The following is a 23,455-nucleotide window of genomic DNA, read 5'->3' as shown; positions in this document are numbered from 1 at the left end:
AAGAAATGTAGAAAAGGGAACCCTCATACACCTATAGTGGGAATATAAATTGGTGTAGCCATTATGGAAAAGAGTATAGAAGCTCTTCAAAAAATTAAAAATAGAACTACCATATGATCTACTAGTTCTACCTCTAGGTATTTGAAAAAGCAACATAAAAAACACTAATTTGAAAAGATGCATGCACTTCCATGTTCATAGCAGTATTATTTACAATAGCCAAGACATGGAAACACCCTAAATGTCCATTGACAGATGAATGGATAAGGAAACGTGATATATATATAAATGTGTGTGCGTGTGTGTGTATATATATATATACATATATGTATACATATATATATGTATATGTATACAATGGAATATTATTTATCAATAAAAAAGAATGAAATCTTGACATCTGCAACAACAGGGGTGAAACTAGAGGGCATTATACAAAGCAAAATAATTCAGAGAAAGTAAATACCATGTGATCGCACTTACAAGTGAAATCTAAAAATCAAAACAAAGCAACAATCAACACATAAAAACCTTAAACTCGTGGATATAGAGAACAGATTGATGGTTGCCGGAGGCAGGGAAGTAGGGCTCAGAGGTTGTCAAAAAGAAAGGGTTTAAAAGTAAAAATTTCCAGTTATAAAGTGAATAAATCAAGGGTGTATAATGTACAGAATGGTGACTATAGTTAATAATACTGAATTGCATATGTGAAAGTAGCTAGGAGAGTGGATCTTGAAAGTACTCATCAGAAAAAATTTGTAATGATGATGAATGGTAACTGGACTTATTATGATGACCATTTTGTAATATAGCAAATAGCAAATGATTATGGTTTATACCTTAAGTTAATGTTATATAAGTTATATATTAATAAAGTCTTAAAAACATGAACCCCTTTTTACTAATTTTGTATAATTCCTATGCTATAACTTAATATTTCATAACTTTTTGCAACTTCTTAAACATCATTGAATCATATGCACCTTGAGCCTACTAAATCTTTCATTTTATTGATGAACTAGAGTTAGGCTCTGTCTCCCCAATAATCTACATGTACAAAGCTCTGTTAATTAAAGATAAATGTAGAATTTGACATTTATTTTTGCCAAATTTCTCCTTTCAAATTTTGTCCCATTTTTATCCTTTCGAATTTATTTCACATTGCATTGTGCATTCACTACATTCCTAGTCTTGGGTTTGTGTTTCCCTATTTGATAGACATGTCTTCCATGATTTTGTCCTTGTTTATAAAAGGTTGACTGTAACAGAGTACTGCACAAAGACTTATAAGCAGTCTCTATAACCCTCTCTCAAATTTGAAATTAGTCCAGGTCTCAATATACCTTGTTTAACGAGCACATTTGTCATACAGGGCTGACTACAGTTCATAAGAATATTTATAAAATGTCTCTCTATAAAATACCCATACATTTTAATGTATTTCGCTCCCAGTCACTTCACCACATCTCTGGTGAAGGTAACAAAGAAAAACTACGTGACTAACGAGATACTTAATTTTCTGTCTTCTTACCTGACTTAGCAACATGTGACAGAAATGATTATTCTCACTTCTTTGAGTCACTTTCTTTACTTGCCTGATAGGCACACACATTTTTCTGATTTTTTCCTATGAAACCTGGAAGTTCATCACGGTCTTGTTTTTATGGAAAAAAAAAAATTCTGAAAAAGAACTGGATATATGGTTCCTTCTACTTCCACTCTTAAAGTCAGAGTGACCTAGGGTTCAGTCTCTGAACCTCTTATCCATCCTACCTATCCCTTTGGTATTATTCAGGGTAATGGCTGCAGACTCTTTCAATAAATTAATAATTTCAGAAATTATTTGTCCTTTCACACCTCTACTCAAACTTTAGATTCTTATTACCAACTACCAATGCAATGTTTCTACTTCAATATTTAAAGGGATCTCAGAATAGTTAAACTAATTATCCTCCTGCAGTGTTCTGCATTTCAGTTAACAGTAAATCCATCCTTCTAGTCGCTTGTACAAAAAGTATGATGTTACCTCTGATTTCTTTCTTTGTCTTATACTTTACACCCAATAGGAAGCACATTTTCTCAGCCCTACATTTTACCTTTCTCAATATTTCCACTAGACTAACACTGAGCAAGTCTTTGCATTCTCTTGCCAGAAACAGTCAAAAAATCAAAGTATTAGGCACTCAGTCATGTTTAACTCTTTGTGACTCCATGGACTGTGGACCTCCAGGCTCCTCCGTCTGTGGTATTGTCCAGGCAAGAATACTGGAGTGGGTTGACATTTCCTTCTCCAGGGGATCTTCCTGACCTGCAATCTACATATTGGTCTCTGTTCTCCAAATTCACTTCCCCAGCAGCTATTCACAATGCAATAGCTGAATGAGCCCGGTAAAATCTAGTGAGAATCATGTTGCTCATCTGCTAAAATTATCCAATAGATTCTCATCTCACAGTAAAAGCCAGTAATTATAATGGTTGGTGTGATTCCCACATGATTTTGCTCCAAAATTACTTCTCTAACCTTATCTCCCATAATTCTCTGAAACCCTCTTTTCTAGTCACAGTGTTCTCATAGTTGATGTTTGATGAACACATGCAAAGACTTGTTGAAACCTGATCTTAGCCTAGAATGCTCACTTCCTTCAGGTTATTGTGAAATATCACTGTCACAGTACAGCTTCCTCTAACTAACCTACCTAAAATTGTATTTTAGCTACTACTCCTGACCAAGCATCTTTATTTACTTTCCCTATTTATTTTCCTCAGTAGTATTTATCACCATCTAGCATAGTATTATATTATATTAGTTGTCTATTCTGGTTTTTATTTCTATAACTCAATTAGAATTAAATTACATTATGGTATTATTTTTAGTTTTGATTATTATTATATCCACACTAGTCAGATTACTGCCTAGCACATGGTCCTTAGTACATATTTGTTAAATAAGAAATAAAATGAATACATGAGAAAAAAATAATTTTGCTTTCATATTATTTGGTCTTAGTGTTAGACCACTCTAACTAGTTATTAACTCTAACTCTAACTTTAGAGTTACTAGTGACTGTCTTTTAATTAAAGACCATCATTAAATATTCTGCTTAAGCAAATTTGGTATTGTAGTACAGAATGAAGCAGAGCAAAGGCTAAGAGTTTTGCCAAGAGAATGCACTGGTCATAGCAAACACCCTCTTCCAACAACACAAGAGAAGACTTTACACATGGACATCACCAGATGGTCAACACCAAAATCAGATTGATTATATTCTTTGCAGCCAAAGATGGAGAAGATCTATACAATCAGCAGAAACAAGACTGGGAGCTGACTGTGGCTCAGATCATGAACTCCTTATTTCCAAATTCAGACTAAATTGGAGAAAGTAGGGAAAACCACTAGACCATTCAGGTATGACCAAAATCAAATCTCTTACAATTATACAGTGGAAGTGACAAATAGATTCAAGGGACTAGATTTGGTAGACATAGTGCCTGAAGAACTATGGACGGAGGTTCATAACATTGTACAGGAGATAGGGATCAAGACCATCCCCAAAAAAGAAATGCAAAAAGAAAAATGCTTGTCTGAGAAGGCCTTACAAATAGCTGAGAAAAGAAGAGAAGCAAAAGGCAAAGAACAAAAGGAAAGACAAACCATTTGAATGCAGAGTTCCAAAGAATAGCAAGGAGAGATAAGAAAGCCTTCTTCAGTGATCAGTGCAAAGAAATAGAGGAAAACAGTAGAATGGAAAGACTAGAGATCTCTTCAAGAAAATTAGAGATACAAAGGGAATATTTCATGCAAAGATGGGCACAATAAAAGACAGAAATGGTATGGACCTAACAGAAGCAGAAGATATTAAGAAGAGGTGGCAAGAATACACAGAAGAACTGTACAAAAAAGATCTTCATGACCAAGATAATCATGATGGTGTGATCGCTCACTTAGAGCCAGACATACTGGAATGTGAAGTCAAGTGGGTCTTAGGAAGCATCACTATGAACAAAGCTAGTGGAGGTGATGGAATCCCAGTTGAGCTATTTCAAATCCTAAAAGATGATGCTATGAAAGTGCTGCACTCACTATGCCAGCAAATTTGGATAACTCAGCAGTGGCGACAGGACAGGAAAAGGTCAGTCTTCATTCCAATCCCAAAGAAAGGCAATGCCAAAGAATGCTCAAACCACCACACAATTGCACTCATCTCACATGCTAGTAGAGTAATGCTCAAAATTCTCCAAGCCAGGCTTCAACAGTACATGAACCATGAAATTCCAGAGATTCAAACTGGATTTAGAAAAGGCAGAGGAACCAGAGATCAAATTGCCAACATCTATTGGATCATTGAAAAAGCAAGAGAGTTCCAGAAGAACATCTACTTCTGCTTTATTGACTATGCCAAAGCCTTTGACTGTGTGGATCACAAAAAACTGTGGAAAATTCTGAAAGAGATGGAAATACCAGACCAACTGACTTGCCTCCTGAGAAATCTGTGTGTGGTTCAGGAAGCAACAGTTAGAACTGGACACGAAACAAGAGACTGGTTCCAAATAGGGAAAGGAGTATATCAAGGCTATATATTGTCACCTTGCTTATTTATCTTTTACAAAGAGAACACCATGAGAAACGCTGGGCTGAATGCAGCATAAGCTGGTATCAAGATTCCTAGAAGAAATATCAATAACCTCAGATATGCAGATGACACCACCCTTATGGCAGAAAGTGAAGAGGAACTAAAGATCCTCTTGATGAAAGTGAAATAGAAGAGTAAAAAAGTTGGCTTAAAACTCAACATTCAGAAACCTAAGATCATGGCATCTGATCCCATCACTTCATGGCAAATAGATGGGGAAACAGTGGAAATAGTGACAGACTTTATTTTGGGGGGATATAAAATCACTGCTATACCAGGTTGAAGGTCAGGAAGGGAGGCGGTGAGGAGATAGCCCTCGTCAAAGGTAAGGAGCAGCGGCTGTGCTTTGCTGGAGCAGCCGTGAAGAGATTCCCCACACCCAAGGTAAGAGAAATCCAAGTAAGATGGTAGGTGTTGCAAGAGGGCATCAAAGGGCAGACACACTGAAACCATACTCACAGAAAACTAGTCAATCTAATCACACTAGGACCACAGTCTTGTCTAACTCAATGAAACTAAGCCGTGCCCGTGGGGCAACCCAAGATGGGCGGGTCATGGTGGAGAGATCTGACAGAATGTGGTCCACTGGAGAAGGGAATGGCAAACCACTTCAGTTATCTTGCCTTGAGAACCCCATGAACAGTACAAAATGGCAAAATGATAGGATACTGAAAGAGGAACTCCCCAGGTCAGTAGGTGCCCAATATGCTACTGGAGATCAGTGGAGAAATAACTCCAGAAAGAATGAAGGAATGGAGCCAAAGCAAAAACAATACCCAGCTGTGGATGTGACTGGTGATAGAAGCAAGGTCCGATGCTGTAAAGAGCAATATTGCATAGGAACCTGGAATGAAGGGTCCATGAATCAAGGCAAATTGGAAGTGGTCAAACAAGAGATGACAAGTCGACATTCTAGGAATCAGTGAACTAAAATGGACTGGAATGAGTGAATTTAACTCAGATGACCATTATATCTACTACTGCAGGCAGGAATCCCTCAGAAGAAATGGAGTGGCCATCATGGTCAACAAAAGAGTCTGAAATGTAGTACTTGGATGCAATCTCAAAAGCAACAGAATGATCTCTGTTCATTTCCAAGGCAAACCATACAATATCAAAGTAATCTAAGTCTATGCCCCAACCAGTAATGCTGAAGAAGCTGAAGTTGAACGGTTCTATGAAAACCTACAAGATCTTTTAGAACTAACACCCAAAAAAGATGTCCTTTTCATTATAGGGGACTGGAATGCAAAAATAGGAAGTCAAGAAACACCTGGAGTAACAGGCAAATTTGGCCTTGGGGTACGGAATAAAGCAGGGCAAAGACTAATAGAGTTTTGCCAAGAAATTGCACAGATCATAATGAACACCCTCTTCCAACAACACGAGAAGACTCTATACATCACCAGATGGTCAACACCGAAATCAGATTGATTATATTCTTTGCAGCCAAAGATGGAGAAGCTCTATACAGTCAGCAAAAACAAGACCAGGACCTGACTGTGGCTCAGATCATGAACTCCTTATTACCAAATTCAGACTTAAATTGAAAAAAGTAGGGAAAACCACTAGACCATACAGGTATGACCTAAATCAAATCCCTTATGATTATACAGTGGAAGTGAGAAATAGATTTAAGGGACTAGATCTGATAGACAGAGTGCCTGATGAACTATGGAATGAGGTTCGTGACGTTGTACAGGAGACAGGGATCAAGACAATCCCCGTGGAAAAGAAATGCAAAAAAGCAAAATGGCTGTCTGGGGAGGCCTTACAAATAGCTGTGAAAAGAAGAGAAGTGAAAAGAAAAGGAGAAAAGGGATGATATAAGCCTCTGAATGCAGAGTTCCAAAGAATAGCAAGGAGAGATAAGAAAGCCTTCCTCAGCGATCAATGCAAAGAAATAGAGGAAAACAACAGAATGGGAAAGACTAGAGAACTCTTCATGAAAATTAGAGATACCAAGGGAACATTTCATGCAAAGATGGGCTCGATAAAGGACAGAAATGGTATGGACCCAACAGAAGCAGAAGATATTAAGAAGAGGTGGCAAGAATACACAGAGGAACTGTACAAAAAAGATCTTCACAACCCAGAAATAATTTTCTCTGTATGTCCCAAACTTCCTCTCCATGTTGGTTCTACAATTTCCACTTTAAATAACGTGTCTCCTTAATAAGGAAAGCAAAACAAAATCAGATTGAAGTGACATTATTATTATTAGATCATCTCTTCATTCATCAAAATTAAAAAAGCAATTTGTTTTGATTTTCCCAATATTTGGGTTACCTAAGTGGTTTTAACTTGGTCTCTCTGTTCATTTTTGATTTATGGCTATTGTCTTACTGTTTATGAATGTACAAGAATTTTTCTGTTACTCTGAATGTTTTTCTTATTCTGTTTATACTGGGATGTGTAAAGGACTACATTTTTCTTTTCATTGAAATCTTTTGTAATGGTAGATTTGCTCATGTTATGCTACAACTTTTATAATTTCCTACCCAGAGTACAAGTTATCTTTTATTTAGATTGCAAGGTCTGTCTTCTCACCGTCCAAGAGAGTAAGTATATCCAATGAACATTTTCATCATTGATAGTATAAGATAGTCATTTCCATGCCATCAATTCTTATCAGTCTACCCTTGGTAGTCAAAATTAAGTGCCCAAGTAGAAGTTCCCTGTTTTAACCTTCTGAGATATTAAATTGTCACCAAGACAATTATAAATATTAATCAGGTGCTGTTTTTTTCATGATAAGTCTCCTGGTGAGTTCCTGTAATTCTGTCTTGGCTCTATGTCAACTTTATAATGTTTTAGGAAACAGTCATTCACTTTAGTTTTCCTTTTATGTGTTGGGTCATTTGTCATCTATTTTTTTAAAAATCATTTATGTTTATCAAAGGTCTTTCATAATAACTTTTATGGAGTTCCACACAAGTATAGAATTTTTTGCTATTTGATGATTTTTTTTCCCATTTTTTTCTATTTCTTTTAGATAAAATAGGATTTTTCACTGCCATACTCCAGTCAAAACTTCCATCCCACAAGTTTCTGGTGGTATCTAGGAAACTATGTCACTTCTTTATGCTAAAATTTTTTATTCAATTTATTCTCTATCTCTCCCTTACCAGCATCAATTGTTAGCAAGTGTTAAGGACTTAATCCTTCAACTTCATTTTTCCTCATCTGTACAGAGGAATGATAATATTGATCTCAAAATACATTTATGAAGATTAAATGAGATAATGAGGGTCTAGTGCTCAGCCTGACTCTCTTGATACACAGGAGAGTTTCTGTAAGGACAGCTCTCTTACCTGTGAAGCCAAGGCTGAGTAAGCCATCATTCTCATGTTTTAGTGATAGAGGAGTTTGCATCATCATACACACTGTGGTGATGGCTGATTACCTCCAGTTTTGTTTAATTTGAATCGCTCTGAAACCTGTGCTTGTGGGAGCTGTGTAGTCACACAAGTTTTCTATGCTTTTAAGAATATAAAACAATGAACTGAAGGGCCAGTCAGAAATATAGATGCAAGAAATGCAAATTCTGTGGGTCAGAAAGTATTTTGAATGAATGTTTAAAATTGTTTGCAAAATTACAGGAATGGTGATTTTATTCATAATTCACTGTATTTTATTAGTTTCTAATAAAATTGAACAAAACACACCAAATACTTTAAAGTTTTCTCAATAAATATCAGGTAAAACTTTTGACATTGTCAAACCTTTACCTCTGTATGTAATTGATATACATATGTTGGCTGAACACAGATTTCTGAGAATAAAGAAAACTTAATATTTTAATCCCAATAATATTTGGAAGTTTGACCAATGTATTAAAATATTATTCATAGTATATTTTAGTTTTATTTTGCATGATCAAATACTAAAGATTGCAAATATGTGTTTTCTTATACAAAAATTAAATATTCTTAACTTCAGATATTGGTGATTCTTACAATTACAAAATTCTCTTAACATAGAAGTGTGTGAAATGAAGATAACTCAATTTTCCACATAAACTCAGCCATACAATGTGGATAAGATTGTTTTGCATTGAAGAGTAATTTTTAATCTGAATTAGTTAGAAAATTTCTTGCCATCTCTCATTTCTTATGAAAATATAGTTTATATTGGTTGAAACAGATTACATTGATTGAAAGCTTAGTAAATAGTGAACCATAGGAACTATTATTACCACATAATTAGTTTGTTTCACTGACCTTCTATTATTACCTGATGAATAAAAACAAATGTGCATTCATTCATTCATTCACTCACTCGTTCAATGAACACCTAGAAGATAAGAGTATTATGTTCCATTTAATTTTTTTCATATTAATATGCCTAAATTTTTTGTTTTTTTACATTACATGAGAACTCATCCAAAAATACTCCTCTGCCTTTCTATCAAATTACTTTGCTGCTGCTGCTGCTGCTCCTAAGTCGCTTCAGTCGTGTCTGACTCTGTGCGACTCCACAGACGGCAGCCCACCAGGCTCCTCTGTCCCTGGGATTCTCCAGGCAAGAGTACCATTGCCTTCTCCGTCAAATGACTTTAAATTTGTCTAATTAATTTCAGCAAATTAAGAGATTCTTAAAATGCTTCTATTACAATATTGGCAATTCAGTTTACATTTCTATATTGGTCACATTTTGCATTGGGGTACCACTCTTTTAAATATAATAATAATCAGACCACTTTAAATACATCACTTTGTAGGTACTGACAATTTGTTTTATTTATCCAGAAGAAGGGCTTTTAGTTCAAGCGAGCTGACACATTTAAGGCCTCTTTCACTCCATTTAATGGTTGCATCTGACTGGAGCAAGAATGATGGCAAAGATCTTGACCTTGAAACACTGGTTGAATTAGAGGATTCAAGTGGATGATAGAAGTTGTAGCTGGGTTGAAGTGAGGGCCAAACAAGGTGGGGATAAATGCTGCAGGGGGCAAGGGCTGAAATGTTATGTGAGATGGGTGGAAGGGAGCAGTGGTGACTAAATGCAGGGGATGACCTGCTAAGAAAGTGGGGTGTGCAGGGATGATGGTTGGGGTCAAAGGTGAAAATGTGAATGGATTAAAACGTGGCTGGGAAAGAGGATGTAGATGAGCTATAGGAAGATGACTGCTATGGGCATTTATGGAAGCAGAAACAATATGCTGCAGGAATGTGTGGTGGATGGTGGTTATAGAAGCCTGCTGGTGACCTGGAACTGTCTGTACAGTGGAGGCCGAAGAAAAAGCGGTGGGCCCTGCAGCAGGCAAAACTCGAAGATGCTTTGATAGGAGCTGTTTCTGCATATGCTGCTGGGCTTGTAGCTGTAGGAGCTTATATTTATCTATTTCATCAGGAGAATATGTTATAGGCTGTTGAATTAATGGAGGAGAGAGAGATTTATGACACACTTCTAAGTCATCTGCTACTTTGTCATGCTTCTGCATAGTTCTGTCATAGTAAGAGTTTATATTCCCCTCTATCTGATTCATTTGCATGCTTCCATCCTGTAAGTCTAGATTCATATCGTTCTCTTTGGTCTCCATTGAATCAGTAATACCACTATATCTGTTAGATGGAAAAGCACCAGGGAAACCATTTGGTACTGGGTCACAGCTTTGAATAGAAGGTTGGACTTCATTAATTAATGATTTTGGTTGTTCTTTTGTTGTTGGGTTCTTTTTCATGTTTGGTGAGTGAGATTCTGCTACTACATGAATTATACCTTTAGAAAAATGATTATCACAATCAGTGCCCACTAAAACAGTCAAATCATTTGTTGGGGAACTTTTGACTTTGTTTTTATCAATAGTTCTTTGCATCGCACTGCCTTTATCCTTTCTTCTTCTGCCTTTGTTTGGTGTTTTTTCAGGCAAAGGCAATGAAGGTCTGTTACAGCCTGGTGGCGTAAATGGAATTACACATTGGATTTGTGAAAGAGTATCTGATTCATTTTTACAGCTGTTTGATGAGATCTCAAACTGAATTGATTGTTCCTGACATTTCTTGGCTTGTACTCTTTCTAAAAGGCTTTTGGCTGTCAGGGAGGTCCTCTCTCCTTCTATAGGGTTCAACTCTGTGGTATCTGAAGGACTTCTTGAACAGTTCCTTAGAAGGTAGCTGATATTCCCAGAGTTACATTGCATGGGTTTTACTTTTCCCAGATCACAAATATGAGGGCTGTCCAAAGACTGTTGATTCATTTTACTTTTATTTAAGTAATACATTTTCTCTCTTGAGTGAGAGCCCAATCTGCTGTGCTGAGGTCCCTGGCAATTAGGTGGATTTTCACTGTTTCCAGCACAAAAAACCTGTGAGCTAAAATCACACTGGGTGATTCTTTTGGATTTTTGCCCTGAAAATTGTTGATTTTTGCCCAGTTTATGTTTTTCTCTGCAATAACCATAAGCATGTTTTGAATATTTTTCATTTTTAATTGATTCCCACAATTTGCAGCTCCTGCCTCTCTCGGTTTCAGACTGTGGGCAGTCACTCTTTGCTAGCTCCTCAGAAAAGCAGAAACAGCTGTGCTTTCGGCGTTTCCGTTTGTGTCTTTCAACTGAGTTATGCTCTCGCTTGCAAAAGTAGAGCAAATTACCTCTATCATGTCCACTGGACCCATAATTGGAATGAGAACTTCTCAAGCTGGATGTACTGACATGGGATGTGTCTGAAGGGCTAGAACATCTATTCAGAGACACCTTTGGAGAACTTATCTTGTAACTTGCTCTTCCACATCCAGAAACCCTGCTGGTCGTACTGATGTAGTTACTATTCAAAATTACACTGAAATCCTTCCCATGGTCACTGTGATCCCTTATTGTGTAAGGACTAGACTTCCAGGTGAACTGATTCACTTCTTCAACATCCAGATGAGGATCACAAGAAATCAGTTTATGTTTTTTCGTCCTAGAGGTGCAAGGAGAAAAAGATAGGCCCTTATTTGCATCATTTAAAATTACCCTTTGACAGCTTTGCCAATGGGCCCTTGAAGGTTCTTGAAGTTCATTACCACCATTTTTATTGTTTCCTACGCAATTCTTTAGAGAGATATCAAGGTAAGCAGGCACTTCAGGATTTTTCATTTCCAAATCGCTTGCACTAAAATTGCGTTCACTCATACTGGGCTCAGAATTGTTGCCACCCAAATTATATTTCCTCTGGAAATTTTCCCAATCTGGATTAGCTATCTTCATCTTTGGTTTCAGAGACCGATTATCTTCTTGGATCAATTTTTGTTGGTCTTTAATTAAACCTGAGACTTGATTCTCCATTGTAGTCTTCATTTCTGACGCCTCTTTCTGCAATTCTGTTTTTAAATCCTCTGGATCACGGCCATCCTTTGTCTTTCGAGAAAGCTTAAAATCAAAATATAATGGGTTGCAGCCATAAGAGATACAGGGCTCTGTTTTTGTAAAGAGAAGAAGTTCTGTTGGCCATTGGAGAGTGGTATGGCCATCCTTGCTTTTTACGTGGAGAAAAGGCAATGCTTTGGCCTTCACATCATGGGGATATGCTTCTCTTATAAAACTTTGTGCATTTCTGCTAACTCTTTCTGTTTTATCTAATGATTTTTCTCTCTTCTGTTTTCTGGAGTTGGGATTCAGATGAACTGAACTGCTTTGTTCGCTTGGCTCTATTGATGGAATCTCACCCAGACATCCAAACACCCTGGCATCACTATGCTTGTAAATGTTTGTTGGGCTAGAGGAAACATTGGCTTGGCATGAGTGACTAATGCGGTTTTCTGAAGTGTTCTTCAATGTATTTCTGGTTTCCTTTGCTCTGCTTGAAGGAGTAAAATCCACATCTGAAAGATGAATGTTAGATTTACTGAATGAAGCATGAATGCCAATCGAATTTTCCAGCATTTCATCAACAAAGTCATTCTTGTCTTGCAAAATTTGAGAGTTTATGGGGAGGGTATTGTGTAAAATACTTTCCAGATGGTTTGATGAGATGTTTATATCTTTTTCCTTAGTGAGATGTGTATCTTCATTTGCAAACCTGCAACACATGCATTTCTCTGCAGTTGATTTTGTCTTATAGATGGGTGACTTGTTACAATCGTGGGTTTCTTCTGTGTTCTCACTGAAAACTGATGCTGAAGATTCTAATTTTAGATGCACTTTTTTGGAAAAAGAAAATGACACTCCCGTCCTTTGATTTGCATTGCTGAGATCTGAGGATGTTTGTGGTACCCTATTTCCAAACAAACGACGTCGGTCTGTTTGCAACTGGTGTCGATTTGCTGTGGTGGACCGCTGCTTATCGGCAATGCTTCTGGAGAGATTTTTTCCTTTAAGGAGAAGAGCATTTTTCATGCATGATACCTTTCTGCCATTCTTAACTGGGAAAATTCCTTGCTGAAGTTGTTTTTCTATAGGTACTTTGGAGGCTTTGTATGCTGGTCCATTTTCAGAAACACTGCAAATAAAACAAATATTTAAATGATTAAGACATCAGATTTGAAATCTTATCTATATATGAACATTCATAGTGTATGATGATGGGTTCTGATACTATTTTTGAACTACATCTATTGCAGTATAACAATTTCACTGCATTTATGTAACTTAGTATCTCTATGTCTTATAGTAGCTATTTCTAAAATGCTTTGCTTAAGTCAGTTTTTTTGAAATTAGCAAAAAGCAATAGCAAGTGAATATCTTATGCTAGTGCTGCTAAAGAAAATAAAGCATTGTATTTACATCACAATATGTCCCCCAGAGACTACTAATTCTTTGGAATATAGATTTAACCTTATTTTGCAAAGAGTTTTCCAGTCAGTGCCTTCACCTAAATAGGAAAAAAAATGGAACTGAAAGTCACTCACAAAGCATAAACATATCTCTTTTATTCACTTTTTTAGTTTAAAGTTCAGTTCAGTTCAGTTCATTTGCTCAGTCATGTTCGACTCTTTGCGACCCCATGGATTGCAACAGGCCAGGCTTCCCTGTTCATCACCAACTCCCAGAGCTTCTCAAACTCATGTTCATTGAGTTGGTGATGCCAAGTTCAAGCACTATATAATTTTTGTTTCCTCAGTCTTAAAACCCCTTCATGTTTGTTTTCTTACAAAACAGGGTGATTAGTTCTGTCTTTATGACTTGTCACTAATTTGATCAATTCTAAGAAAGTAACACACATTTTTACATGCCACCTCAATGTCTTCAATTAGTCTAAAACCCTTTTTTTAGCTTCTTACTCATCATAATATTTTCCTTGTATCTTTTTTGCATATATATGTTTTATCTTTTGACAGATTTTTAAAGATTATTCTTTTGAGCTTGACTAGCAATTCAATCAGAAACTGGAAAGGGTGATACATAAAATAGATGAAACTCTTTAGATTAAAATTTTCTCTAATGTTCTGTGAAACATCTACTACAAAACAAATCTTATTGCAGGGGAAACAATACAAATTGCATAATTGTGAGCTGGCTTTGTTTTCCTTTTTCTTGCTTTGAGCTGACTTGCTTTCAGCTGCTTTGCTTGTTGGTTTTGAGCTGGCTTTCTTTTCCTTTTTTATTTCCCTCCACATTTTTGGACATGCTTTGTTGGCTTTTTCCTATTTTAGATTTTTACTTCATTTTTATACAGTCATTTATCGCATGCGCAAATAGTACTAAAATAACAGATATCTTTTTCACATGTAGCATAACTTCTAATGGGGAGGAGTCCTTTCCTAGCCTTTGTTCTGACAAATTCTTTCTTATTGTTTTTACTTAACTATTTGATCAACTGCCATAGAACTCTGGTCTCCTGATATTCTTTGTGTTCACCAAATTTCATTGCTTTCCTTCACTGTCTTTATATGTTTAATATTACAGAAACATATTTAATTAGCCTACTTTTATTCATATTGAAACAAATCCACTTATGTATTCGCATGATTTTATAAACTTTCCTTTTTCTGTATACATAATATATTTTTATACTGATTTCAAACAATGAACTATGTATTATACATAATTTACATATATATATTTTATTATATATACATCGGAGAAGGCAATGGCACCCCACTCCAGTACTCTTGCCTGGAAAATCCCATGGATGGAAGAGCCTGGTAGGCTGCAGTCCATGGGGCCGCTAGGAGTCAGACATGACTGAGCGACTTCACTTTCACTTTTCACTTTCATGCATTGGAGAAGGAAATGGCAACCCATTCCAGTGTTCTTGCCTGGAGAATCCCAGGGACGGGGGAGCCTGATGGGCTGCTATCTCTGGGGTCACACAGAGTCGGACATGACTGAAGCAACTTAGCAACAGCAGCATACATATACATATATGTGGGGCTTCCCTGATAGCTCAGTTGGTAAAGAATCCACCTGCAATGCAGGATACCCCAGTTTGATTCCTAGGTTGGGAAGATTCGCTGGAGAAGGGCTAGGCTACCCACTCCAGTATTCTTGGGCTTCCCTGGTGGCTCAGCTGGTAAAGAATCTGCCTGCAATGCAGGAGACTTGGGTTTGATCCCTGGGTTGGGAAGATCCCCTGGAGAAGGGAAAGGTTAGCCACTCCAGCATTCTGTCTGGAGAATTCCATGGGCTACAGTCCACGGGGTCACAAAGAGTTGGACACGACTGAGCAACTTTCACTTTCACACTCACACATACATATCAGTTCAGTTCAGTCGCTCAGTTGTGTCCGACTCTTTGAGACTCCAGGAATCCCAGCACGCCAGGCCTCCCTGTCCATCACCAACTCCCGGAGTTCACCCAAACTCATGTCCATCGAGTTGGTGATGTCATCCAGCCATCTCATCCTCCGTCGTCCCCTTCTCCTCCTGCCCCCAATCCCTCCCAGCATCCGAGTCTTTTCCAATGAGTCAACTCTTCACATGAGGCGGCCAAAGTATTGGAGTTTCAGCTTTAGTATCAGTCCTTCCAATGAACACCCAGGACTGATCTCCTTTAGGATGGACTGGTTGGATCTCCTTGCAACACCACACTTCAAAAGTATCAATTCTTCAGCACTCAGATTTCTTCACAGTCCAACTCTCACATCCATACATGACCATTGGAAAAACCATAGTCTTGACTAGACGGACCTTTGTTGGCAAAGTAATGTCTCTGCTTTTGAATATGCTATCTAGGTTGGTCATAACTTTCCTTCCAAGGAGTAAGCGTCTTTTAATTTCATGGCTGCAGTCACCATCTGCAGTGATTTTGGAGCCCAGAAAAATAAAGTCTGACACTGTTTCCACTGTTTCCCCATCTATTTTCCGTGAAGTGATGGGACCAGATGCCATGATCTTCGTTTTCTGAATGTTGAGCTTTAAGCCAACTTTTTCACTCTCCACTTTCACTTTCATCAAGAGGGTCTTTAGTTCCTCTTCATTTTCTGCCATAAGGGTGGTGTCATCTGCATATCTGAGGTTATTGATATTTATCCTGGCAATCTTGATTCCAGCTTGTGTTCTTCCAGCCCAGCGTTTCTCATGATGTACTCTGCATATAAGTTAAATAAGCAGGGTGACAATATACAGCCTTGATGTACACCTTTTCCTATTTGGAACCAGTCTGTTGTTCCATGTCCAGTTCTAACTGTTGCTTCTGACCTGCATACAGATTTCTCAAGAGGAAGGTCAGGTGGTCTGGTATTCCCATCTCTTATAGAATTTTCCACAGTTTATTGTAATGCACACAGTCAAAGGCTTTGGCATAGTCAATAAAGCAGAAATAGATGTTTTTCTGGAGCTCTCTTGCTTTTTTACATGACCCAGCGGATGTTGGCAATTTGATCTCTGGTTCCTCTGCCTTTGCTAAAACCAGCTTGAACACTGGAAGTTCATGGTTCATGTATTGCTGAAGCCTGGCTTGGAGAATTTTGAGCATTACTTTACTAGAGTGTGAGATGAGTGCAATTATTCGGTAGTTTGAGCATTCTTTGGCATTGCCTTTCTTTGGGATTGGAATGAAAACTGACCTTTTCCAGTCCTGTGGCCACTGCTGAGTTTTCCAAATTTGCTGGCATGTTGAGTGCAGCACTTTCACAGCATCATCTTTCAGGATTTGAAATAGCTCTACTGGAATTCCCACCTCCACTAGCTTTGTTCGTAGTGATGCATTCTAAGGCCCACTTGACTTCACATTCCAGGATGTCTGGCTCTAGGTCAGTGATCACACCATCGTGATTATCTGGGTCATGAAGCTGGTTTTTGTACAGTTCGTCTGTGTATTCTTTCTACCTCTTTTTAATATCTTCTGCTTCTGTTAGATCCATACCATTTCTGTCCTTTATCGAGCCCATCTTTGCATGAAATGTTCCCTTGGTATCTCTAATTTTCCTGAAGAGATCTCTATTCTTTCCCATTCTTTTGTTTTATGTATATGTATTTTGGTATACTTAATACATACAAATAATTATGTGTATATCTCACTTTACCAAGCTATAGTTACAAACTGATTTCTTTTGGTTAATTTTTGCCAGCATTTCTGGGAACTTTCAATTCAACTTCTTCAGCTTAGATACATTTTCTTCTCTGATTTATCTGATTATTGCCCTTCCCTGTCCTAGTATCTTATCCTAGAATTTATACATTAAATTTATTTGCTCTCATGATATGCTTGGGTCTTTTTACTTATATTAATACTCTAATTGTTTTAGTCTCTTGTTCAGAAAAAGAATTTGTTTTTAATTTCTATTTTATGGATTCAATATTTTTCAATGTCCAATCTGTTGTTTATTATATCCATATGGATTTTGTTTTACAAACAATAAATTTAGTCACCAGTTAATAATTTCAGATGGCTCTTTTTCCATGAATTAATAATGCCTGAAACTTTAGAGTTGTATTCTTGAATATTGTAGAAAACTAAATTTGGAAAAATTTTAAAGTGTCTGCTCCTTACTCCTTTAAAGTGTAACTATTTCATAATGAAAAGTTTTCTCTTATTCATCACATTGATCTCCTTTCTTGAATTATTCCATTATGATCTAGATACTGAACTATTTTTTATATTCTCTTTTTCCTTAATAATGGTTTTGCTTATTATTCTGGCACTGTTTTGTGCATTTTCTTTCTTTACTTTATGTTAGTCTAAATATTCTTTTCTATATTGCTGTTTCAGTTCACCATTTATCTTTCTAATATGGGTAAAAGCTTCTTCCTTTTGTAGTATTCCAAATATGTTTAAACTTCTTTGCTCTTATATGTTACATTCTGCTCTTCTTGTCCTTATTCTGTTCACTTTACAATTCAATATACATTTATGATTATATTTTCACAATGTTAACATGTCATCCTTATTATTCATATCTATATCTTATATTTATGCTTTAAACTTTTTATCTCATTGTTTTATAAAATTTAATTTCCTATACCTTAAATCTAATTTATTTTTATTACTTTTGAAGACTCTAGTTTTCTATCTCTGTGATATTTTAAACTTTATTATTTTAATTCAAGTTTATGCCTTGTGACATAATTAAAAGCTTAATCTTTGCTGTCATCCTCCCATTTACAATTTCACTCTCTCCTCTAGAATAATTTTTAGTTTATTTCTGTATTTTTACCTAATTATTTTTATTTATAATTTTGAAATGACATTAGTTACCCTTTAGTTCTTATTAATGGATTGTCCATTTCACTTGGTAACTCAACACATGCATAATTTAATTCTCTCCTGGGCAAAAAGTACACTTTTCAAATAGGAAGCAAAGCATATCAAAATAACATGATTTCTTTAAGTGATGTAATTTCCTAATGTTCCACATTATCCAGCTCTTATATAAAGAATGTCATACTCTCAGAAGCATGGTCACAACTTTTAAAACTTGAAAAAAAAATCCATATCAAGATGCATTAGACTTATACATAGTAGAAATTTATGAACAGAGTGAATCTCCTTCCTCTCCCAATAAGAGAATTAGTTTTACTGAAGAATCATGTTGTGTTGATCTACCTAAGAGGTCGCTAAGGTTGACTGCCCTTTATAAGATTCATTAACAATTTTCTGCCATCATTTCTTTTAATTAATCTTATTCAAATATTCTTACTACCTGTAAATTCACCTCTCATCTCCATAGGGTCATGGAAGAATTCTATTATCTATGTCATCTTACTCAGAAGCCCTCATTATGAGAACAAAGGACAAAGAAGGGTTATCCGAGGAGAAGTAACACAGATGACTTTTTTCCCTTGTCAATTCCGTTGCCAAAATGAAAATATTTAATAATGCTATGAACAGACCTCCCTTAGAGCAAGCGGCTACTAATCTGAGAGAACAATTGTCTGGAGGGCAGATGGTGGGTAATAGAAAAAAAAAAAAAAGAAGTAATTTTCCTAGTTCCAAGTTCTGGAAATTAGGAACAAGTATCTGGGAAGTTGAATACCTATCATTTCCTAACAATATGATCAGGTTGGGACCCAGAGAGCCTAACTACTCTATGGAAGAAAATGCCTAGTTTTGTTTTCATTTAGTTATTAAGATTTCCAAAGGCAGATCAACCCCAATAGAGTTTATCACTTATTTTAATTTTCAAGACACTTCCTAGATAACTCTGTATACTTAGAACTTTTAAATAAAAGCATCATCACCATCATTGTCCTCACCATCAAGGCTCCTCTGATCCTTTGTCTACCTCTTCCAAAAGAAAATAAGGAATGAGTGAGGAGAAATGTAGAAATGTGACAACTTTCATAATAACAAAGGAATCAAAATTCTGTATATTAAGACTACTAGGATTTCTTTTTTGTTGTGTGACTTTAAAGAACCTACCTAAAGGGTCTGTCTTCAGTGAGACTCGCCCTGCTTTTATAATTTGACTTTTTGTACTTCATAATTAATCACTCAGGAATTAACACATTCCCTCAATTATCTCCTGAATACGATCCTAATGACCATTAGACCTTTCCTTCTAAGCCCTGCTTTGACAAGATATACTGTCTGATATCTTATTGGCAATGTGTTTGATCTCTATTGTGTTGACAAGTAATAAGTTCAGTACCAGTTATGTGTCCTGTTTCTGTGATCGCATGTGCCCTAAAATCATGCATTTTTGTATTAACCTCACCTCTAGACACATGGTCTTCTAACCTTTATTATTTTTTTTCTTTATACTAAATTTCTCACTTATTTTTTCATATTACCTTTTTATATCTTTATAAGCAAATTAAAATATTCTAGTGACAAAAATACTTGAGAACTTGCAAGGTGAATGCTAACTGAAACAATTCAAAGTTGATCTTAAAAAATATTTTCTTAAAGTAAATATGAAATCTAATATTTTATGCTACTATAATTGAGTCATTCACTCCCAAGCTTACTGTATATTGTTTCTCATTTAAACAATAGGAGTTTAAATTTTGGCACAGAACTACAAATGTCACAATTCACCAGCTTGCTGTCAGCTACATTAATTAGCTACATTAGTGTTCTACATTATGATTCATATGAACACAAATCACAATCTGCAAATGTAATTGAGCTCCAGGTAACAATCTTCTTACTACAAAACATTCAGGAGTTCCGAGCTCATGTAAAACTGCTATTTTTCAGCTACAAGAATGTATCAGTGTAATACTTGTTACAATTATCAATTTAAATGGCACCATGTGGTAAATTTAACTGCATTAATTACATCTTGTTTGTCATACAGAGGATAGTGCCATTTATTCTAGTTTCAGGTGTGTACAGAGGAATGTACAGATTTATTTCCTCTCCCAGAATATGCATTGTTACTTATGATTTTTTAAAAATTAACATTATAAGACAAAATAACTGTGAAGCACCAAGAGATACATAAGATACATATAAATCACCTGGATACAATAAATGCCTGTATATTAGAATCATTCTTGGGTCGTTTCGTTAAAGAACACATTAACAATATTAGACAAGAAAAAACTCAGATGTCAAACTCATTAATTTATAACGCTTTAGCTATTAGGAATATGTACCTTCAGATGTATCTTTGATTAATTATATTTGTTTACAATGTTTAGAGAACCAAAAAAATATATCATTGAAATTTCCTGAGAAGCTGAAGAGGGTTTTGAACAACCTGCTGCTGCTGCTAAGTCACTTCAGTCGTGTCCGACTCTGTGCAACCCCATAGATGGCAGCCCACCAGGCTCCTCCGTCCCTGGGATTCTCCAGGCAAGAACAACCTGAGGCACCTTGAATTCTTACCATTCAGACTGTTGCCTTAACTCAGCCAGCTGATGAAGTCGCTTAAGTGCTTTTTCTTGTTTCTTTTCATCTTTCCATGACTTGGAAGCTACATTTCGAGCAAATTCACGTTGCTTTAATTCTTTCAGTCTCTGTGGACAAAGAAGCAAAACAGAAAGGACGCTATGAATAAGTAATATATCTTTTTTCCATCCAAAAGATTCATTGTTAAACTCGGTCCAGGATACAGAGGTGACTTTCTGGATAGGGAAGCACTTTTTCCATCAATTCTCTTCTCTGCTCCAAGATCAATTAAGTTGTCAACTGGGATATTTATCAAAGCTTGTCACAATCACTACAGAATTGTACTGCAAAGCTGGACCCCAGTCTTTACCAGGACCACCCTGGGTATGTAATTGCAATCATCTCTGTGCCTGTGAAAACATAAATGGAGGATACTGTGCAGTATATGAATGGGTATAAAGGGAGAGAAAGTTATGCAATGCACTTTCCTCCATGCAATGTCACCAGCTCTCTGGCTTATAAAACATAAATACTCTTATTCCTGAAAATTGACATAATGAAATACACTGGGTAAAATGAGTTTATTTCAGTAAAGAAATATGTTATTGTGTAAGATTTAGTTCAAAGCTCTAAATGCAATTCTTAATTCATTTTTTTCTCTCATGGAGATATTTATCCAACTCTGATTTCTTTTTTTTTTTGTCATAAATATATCATTTTATTTCTCACTATGTTCTTTTTTTAAAATTTAAATTTATTTATTTTAATTGGAGGATAATTACTTTACAATATTGTATTGGTTTTGCCATACATCAACATGAATCCACCACGAGTGTACACGTGTTCCCCATCCTGAACACCCCTCCCATCTCCCTCCCTGTACCATCCCTCTGGGTCATCCCAGTGCACCAGCCCCGAGCATCCTGTATCCTGCATCCTGCATAGAACCTGGACTGGTGATTCATTTCTTATATGATATTATACATGTTTCAATGCCATTCTCCCAAATCATCCCACCCTCTCCCTCTCCCACAGAGTCCAAAAGACTGTTCTATACATCTGTGTCTCTTTTGCTATATTGCATACAGGGCTATCGTTACCGTTTTACTAAATTCCATATATATGCGTTAGTGTACTGTATTGGTGTTTTTCTTTCTGGCTTACTTCACTCTGTATAATAGGCTACAGTTTCATCTACCTCATTAGAATTGATTCAAATGTATTCTTTTTAATGGCTGAGTAATACTCCATTGTGTATACGTACCACAGCTTTCTTATCCATTCATCTGCTGATGGACATCTAAGTTGCTTCCATGTCCTGACTATTACAAACAGCACTGCGACGAACATTGGGGTACACGTGTCTCTTTCAATTCTGGTTTCCTCGGTGTGTATGCCCAGCAGTGGGACTGCTGGGTCATAAGGCAGTTCTATGTCCAGTTTTAAGGAATCTCCACACTGTTCTCCATAGTGGCTGTGCTAGTTTGCATTCCCACCAACAGTGTAAGAGGGTTCCCTTTTCTCCACACGCTCTCAGTATTTATTGCTTGTAGACTTTTGGATAGCAGCCATTCTGACTGGCATGAAATGGTACCTCATTGTGGTTTTGATTTGCATTTCTATATTGTAACCAGGAGGACAAGAATGGGTCAGGGATTTAAATTCAGGATAGAGGTTTGGCCTACAACTTCTTTTAATTAATCTTGTCTCTAAAACAATTGGCTTATGTGAAGACTGGATGCTACTCATTACCTGTTTGGATCACTACTTCAGAATATGCCATTGTGCTTAGCCGCTCAGTTGTGTCCAACTCTTTGCAACCCCATGGACTATATCCTGCTAGGCTCGTCTGTCCATGGGGATTCTCCAGGCAAGAATACTGCAGTGGGTTGACATGCCCTCCTCCAGGGGATCTTCCCAACCCAGGGATTGAACCCAGATCTCCCACACTGCAGGCAGATTCTTTTACCACATGAGCCACCAGGAAAGCCTAATGATAATGAACAAATTGAGATACAGACACAATCAAATGAGCATCTTGAAGTTTGGGGCTTAATCCTGATTTAAGAGTATATTTGAAGAGTAGTCCTCTTAACCCATATAAAATGATTTTAAACCACCTGAAATCTGTGTCATTTAATCTGCTTTTATTTGCCAAATCAAGTATAAGAAGACATTTTCCAGGAAAGGCAAAATAGGCAATTACATTGTGGTAGACTATTTCTCACCTATAGAATAAGGGCCAAGACCTTTAATGATCATTAGTTTCCTTTTTGAAAGGGAACATGCTCAGAGGAGATTGTAGTCAAATCACTGTTCCCAGGCTAAGTATTTAAGGAGGGAAACAGAATACTCTTCCAAAGAAAATATTCTGAGCAGAAAGAGCAAGAGTTTCACAAAACTAGAAACAACCACAGAGAGAAAAGTAGAGTTAACCTAAATTTGGTTTTTGACAAATGCTTCAAGGCCTTTTAAAAAGCAAGAGACTTCAAAAAATAAAAGTATGGCCCATGTATTATCAGAAAAAAAAAAAAAAAAAAGGATCAACAATTCTCTAGAGCTGATAACTCTCTAGAGCTGCACGACCTAAACCTTAAAGGCTAGCCTTGGTCAGAAGACTGCTGCTAAGTCGCTTCAGTCATGTCCGACTCTGTGCGACCCCATAGACAGCAGCCCACCA

The 23,455-nt window shown here is 36.6% G+C and overlaps 1 protein-coding gene across 1 annotated transcript in view; it reads right to left on the bottom strand.

Moving 5' to 3' along the window:
- Nucleotides 1-9,393: 9,393 nt before the first annotated feature.
- ZNF804B (zinc finger protein 804B) overlaps nucleotides 9,394-23,455 on the bottom strand; it is a 104,027-nt gene continuing 89,965 nt past the window's right edge. The window contains exons 3-4 of the mRNA XM_070787128.1: nucleotides 20,773-20,903; nucleotides 9,394-13,057 (exon numbers count right to left, since the gene is read on the bottom strand). Coding sequence (XP_070643229.1) covers nucleotides 9,394-13,057; nucleotides 20,773-20,903 — 3,795 coding nt within the window. The remainder of the gene's footprint in view (nucleotides 13,058-20,772; nucleotides 20,904-23,455) is intronic.

Source organism: Bos indicus, chromosome 4 (assembly GCF_029378745.1).
Source record: "Bos indicus isolate NIAB-ARS_2022 breed Sahiwal x Tharparkar chromosome 4, NIAB-ARS_B.indTharparkar_mat_pri_1.0, whole genome shotgun sequence".
NCBI lineage: Eukaryota > Metazoa > Chordata > Mammalia > Artiodactyla > Bovidae > Bos > Bos indicus.
The sequence above is the reverse complement of the archived record's forward strand: the minus strand, read 5'-3'. Positions and strand labels throughout refer to the sequence as shown.